Source organism: Amblyomma americanum, chromosome 4 (genome assembly GCF_052857255.1).
Source record: "Amblyomma americanum isolate KBUSLIRL-KWMA chromosome 4, ASM5285725v1, whole genome shotgun sequence".
Taxonomy (NCBI): domain Eukaryota; kingdom Metazoa; phylum Arthropoda; class Arachnida; order Ixodida; family Ixodidae; genus Amblyomma; species Amblyomma americanum.
The window spans coordinates 40,384,669-40,389,509 of NC_135500.1; the positions used below are offsets into that span (position 1 = coordinate 40,384,669).

Consider the following 4,841-nt stretch of genomic DNA (forward strand, 5'->3'; position numbering starts at 1 on the left):
TTCAACAGCTTTAAGCCAACTACGTGTACCCGCTTCGGTTGGGCCTCACTAGTTTCCTGGTTACGGTGGCAATGCATGTTACAACGAATTCTTAAGGTAAACCTGCTAGAGCGTAAAACTTCTCGCACTCTCAGAATAGGACCACACGTTTATGGTTCCTGTTTTGTTGCGAAACTGTAATGTTAAACAAAAAAGATTCTTGGATCGTTTTCAACATTGGATATTGCATGTACCGTCTCTGCAAAGAGTAGTCTCGAAGAGTGGTTGGATTCTCGCCTCAAAGTAGAGCCCTTATGGCAATTCATAGATCAAAGATCCCGATGCGAGGCGGCGACAAAGGTTTTTCTTACTTTACACAGCTTTTGAACATAAGGGGTGCCATAACTGGTCCGTTACAGAGATAGAAACAAATCCAGTTTTTTTTTTGCTTACTTTTGGAAAATACTCTGTGGGCATATGAAAAAAAAAATTTGCAGTCAGAAGCAAAAAAAAATCGTTCAGTTTTATGGAGGATTTGTTCTCGAAGTTCCTTAATAAAAATACTTGAGTAGGCATCTTCGTATGCATTTCTCAGCTTCGATGGCTGACAATTAGATTTCAGCGCTTCGAGAGTGCTCATAGGCGGTCAGGTGCTAATAAATGAAATTGCTGATCTTAAATCAGAGGATCCTACTCATTGTGGAATTTACAGCACATTGCCGTAATCTACGTAAACGTTCCGCGCTGAAACAGCAAAATAAAAGTTACAATAGTGACATACGGCCAGTCATCAAGAGAAATTGATATCATGTACAGGTGTTTTGGTGGCAAAAAGAAAACAGGACTCATACGCCTAATGTGTCATAAGCACAAATTAATTTATTTGGTGAAGTGATCTGACTGGCAACAACTTTCACATTTGTGAGCATCGGCAGGAATGTATGGAGTCTCGTCCTGTAGAAATCAGGTGGTTGTGGAGTTGGTCTTTAGCCGTAGAAGCCGCGCCCGTATCCGCCGTAGCCTCCATACCCACGCCCGTAGCCGCCGTATCCGCCGTACCCACGGCCGAAGCCTCCGTATCCACGACCGAAGCCACCTCCGTAGCCACGTCCGAAGCCTCCACCATAGCCGAACTGGGCGGCGGCCAGACTGCACAGGGCAGCCAGCACCACGAGGGCGACGAGGAAGGACTTGATGCTCATCATTGCTGCGTGTAAAAAAAGGGGGCCGGAGGTTACTCGCATGGGCAGGAGAGTGGCACAGGTGTCAATTAAACGCTTCGAATAAAACGATCTCGTTTCGAGCACAAACACAAAAAAGATGAAAAAAAACGAGTTTTAAGCCCTGAAAGAGTAAAGATATAAAATATATAAAATAGACGAGCTAGTATGAGCTTGAAGTTTAACATTTCTTGTGGTGACATTTAAATAGTGCATGGAGGACAAAAATCCTGCTTCGCGCTTAGATGGAAGTGATATACAGGGTCCACAATTTCTCCAGTATTTCTGCATCTGTTAAACAGTACGTATTATAAAATATTCTTCTCACCGCTGTAAGCTCGAAGGTGTACAGAGAAGTGGAGTCTCTTGCGCGTGCAAAAATCTTGTATTGCGAAAAAGGGGGCACATACCCTGACAAGCACCATACCAAAATAGTACAAGGTCATTGAAACATGCATGTCTGGTCATTTAACACTCCTAATACTGCCATTACACATGTTAATATGGCCGTTACCGCTATCACTTGCAAGTCAGGTTTCCACGCAAAAACTTCACGCCTGGTGTTTAGTGTTAGATGAAAAATCGAATAAACTATAGATGGTCTCAGTCTCCACAAAGAAAAAAAGCAACTACAAACGAAAAAAAAACAGATCGTGTTTCTGCTCTAATTATGAGATCAAATGCCAGACGACAGCGCCTCAGTATATTTGAATTACTTGGGAAGGCAGGTTAGGCATTGCCTTATGAAAAATTAACTCCCTCATGACAAGAGAGATACTACTCAGGTCGAAGTATTGAAGCGCTGAAAACTGACATTGCATAGGGGGAATTGTAAAATGAATATCAGTGTTCTGATGTTGAAAAGCAGAACGCGCTGGAAAGCTACACGTACGGTAAAGGAGCAGCTTTAATCATGATGTAGTGTTGTCATTGCGATAAGGGTAGAAGCACAATAAGGGCACGACAGCAAAAACAAGAATCTGACACTCCATTGTAAATAGCACTGTGTATAATCAACCCAGTTAAGATTATCCCCCGGGTTCCCGTTTTTCACGTTGCAAAACAAAGAGAATTTCAGAAAAGGATAAAGAAATTAATCGATGCGAGCCATTTACTTTATAAAAATGTTAAGTTCAATCAATACCGAATTACAAGAATGCACTAGCGATATGAATGTCCAGAGCGCGACAAGGGCAAGCAACGCGAAGGAATCACGATGAAACCGCCAGTTTCATCAAAGATATCCACGAAATCCCACCAGCGGAAAATACGCGTTAAAACTGAGTGTTGCGTTCCGCAGCAGACGCAGACCCGCCTGTAACGGAAAAGTACCGCGGCCGCGAAACTGCGGGCCCCCCTGCACACTTGCCTGTTGGTCAGGGAACGGTGCTCAGGCTTCTTCGCTGTGCGGTGCTGTTCTGCTGCCGCGGAGGAGTATTTATACGTGCCGTACTCTGGACACGTGTCGGCAGCGTCCGGCCCCTCGAGTGAGCGCCACCTCAAGGCCGCTTCTGCCGCCACCGGTTCCGGGAAAGTCCCAGGCTTCAGTGCCGGGGAGCCGCCATTCATGACGGAGGAGGGGCCCTGCATCCGCTGTTGTGGAAAGAGAATAGCCCCGATATACGACCTCACAAGGCGTGTAGGGGGCCGCCCCTCCCCACACATCGCTGCGTCCTTTTGTACTCTCCTTCCGCACGTGGCCGAATCCGCAGAGGTACGCACGCCTTTGTTATTCACAGAAACTGCTCTTGGGGAGGAGGGACAACACACCAAATAGCAAATGGTCGATTCAGCTGCGATGTCACTGCGCACTTTCGCCAAGTCCACGGAGAGGTTTTTACGCCACGGCACACACTCAACCTTTGGCGCAAAACGATGATATCACCCTAGCCACTGCGCAGAAGGTGTTACTATTGTCACTACCATCATCAGCGAGACTACTTCCACTGTACGACAAAAGCGCATCTCAATGCCCTCCAAGTACTTCTGCTTTGCGCCATTCACAGCCACACTGCATTAATAAGCTTCCTAACCTCATCTCAATCTCCGCTGCTCACTTCATTTACAACTCACCCCTCTGTTTTCTGTCTTAGAACCCAATATTACTTACTTCAGCATCCCATCGTTTATATGATCACTGTATTAAATATCAAGCCTGAGCCTGTTCTTTTTCTCATAATTCCTCCAGGATATCATTACCTAGAGTGTGTTCTCTAATCAATGTCACTCTGTTTCTGTGTTTCAAGGTTACCTCTATAAATTAATCCCGTAGCTTTTTATGAAAAAGCAATACTGGTGTAACAAAGCGAAAATGCCGGCGTCTGGAGAGTGAAGCCTCCGCCTTCGAAATGCACCACCCACCACTGTTCTCCCCGCTTCTTCCCCTTAGCTAGAAGGCTGCTGAATGAAATAAGCGGCGCGCATGCATTTAGCACGAAAATTAACAACCTAGAAGTTTTCCGCATCCTTACTGTGGCCCCATTGTTTTGCAGAAGTAATTACAGTAGCGACCACAAAACAGAAAATATTCCTGCATGGTTTGCCGTAAGGAACGGTTTTTCCTTTGAATAAATTCAAAGTATTGTTTATGTAAGTCGCTTGAGTTGCTTGACCTGGACTGTCTACATCGGTTAATAGGCAGCTTTCGCTGTCCGCACTACAGTACAGGCCATGAGTTCAACTTCGTTGCACAGTGACATTGTGTTTTATGCCACAACAACACTTCTGTGGCAAGCATGCACATATTTGCCTTCCTGCCCCAGCGCAATGTCCTAAAGCGAAGTCAGGACGTCGACCGTTTTCACAAAAGCGATTTCGATTAATAACTGATACCAGGTAAACTCCGCACAAACATCGCGGTGACTAATCGTAAAACAAAAGTAGCTGTCACGGCATGCTATGTCTTGGCTGTTGCAAAGGCTAATGTCTAACATATAACTCCCCGGCGGCTAAGTGGTAATGGCCTTGGGTTGCTAAGCACAAGCTCACGAAATCTAACCACGGCAAGCGCTTGTCGACCCTTGACTATAGCGGTAGATAATCAGTTTAAATGACTTTCAAATTGGTTGCTCTGTTAATATGTCCTTGTGTATTCTGATGCTGGCAAATAAAAATCTAGTTGGTTGCTCTTACCCCCGTGTCCTGCTGCGTGCTTGACAACACAGAATGCGAATAGCCCAGGCGGCATATCATACGCACCCAAGCGCCTCATAGGAGAGTTCGTGAGCAGTCGACAGAAGCAGTCGTTAACCATCGGTGCGTAGGGGCCATAACAAATTTGTTTACTACATTACAATCTAATCTCAAGTGATTACCGAATGACGGTAACCTCGTGGCATACTATTTAAGCCTCACTGTGTAATCAGATCTTCCCATTTTAAGTCGCTGTTACGATTTTCACAATCCACATATGAATTCACTATTTTCGCGTCCCACCTATCATAATATACCAGTTTAATAAATTTATTTAATATAGCCTGAAGGGTACATATTGCGCAATATTGCATTAAGAATAGTGCATTAGCCAATCTGCCCGCACATTTACTGAAACAGCAGTAATAGGCTCATTCGGAGAATTCACAGCGTCGCACATAAGAGAAAAATGAGCCGCTGCACCCACTTCTACTATCCGGAAGCCTCCAC

The 4,841-nt window shown here is 45.1% G+C and overlaps 1 protein-coding gene across 1 annotated transcript; it reads right to left on the reverse strand.

Moving 5' to 3' along the window:
- Nucleotides 1-833: 833 nt before the first annotated feature.
- Nucleotides 834-2,692, reverse strand: LOC144130086 (uncharacterized). The gene is made up of 2 exons (XM_077664110.1): nucleotides 2,569-2,692; nucleotides 834-1,186 (listed from the first exon to the last, which is right to left on the reverse strand). The coding sequence occupies exon 2, from the start codon at nucleotides 1,182-1,184 to the stop codon at nucleotides 966-968; it is 219 nt and encodes a 72-aa protein (XP_077520236.1). The 5' UTR covers nucleotides 1,185-1,186; nucleotides 2,569-2,692; the 3' UTR covers nucleotides 834-965.
- Between the last annotated feature and the right edge of the window lie 2,149 nt (nucleotides 2,693-4,841).

Bases quoted from the DNA above. Each gene is read 5' to 3' on its own strand.
- LOC144130086 (XM_077664110.1), bottom strand. From the start codon at position 1,184: ATGATGAGCATCAAGTCCTTCCTCGTCGCCCTCGTGGTGCTGGCTGCC.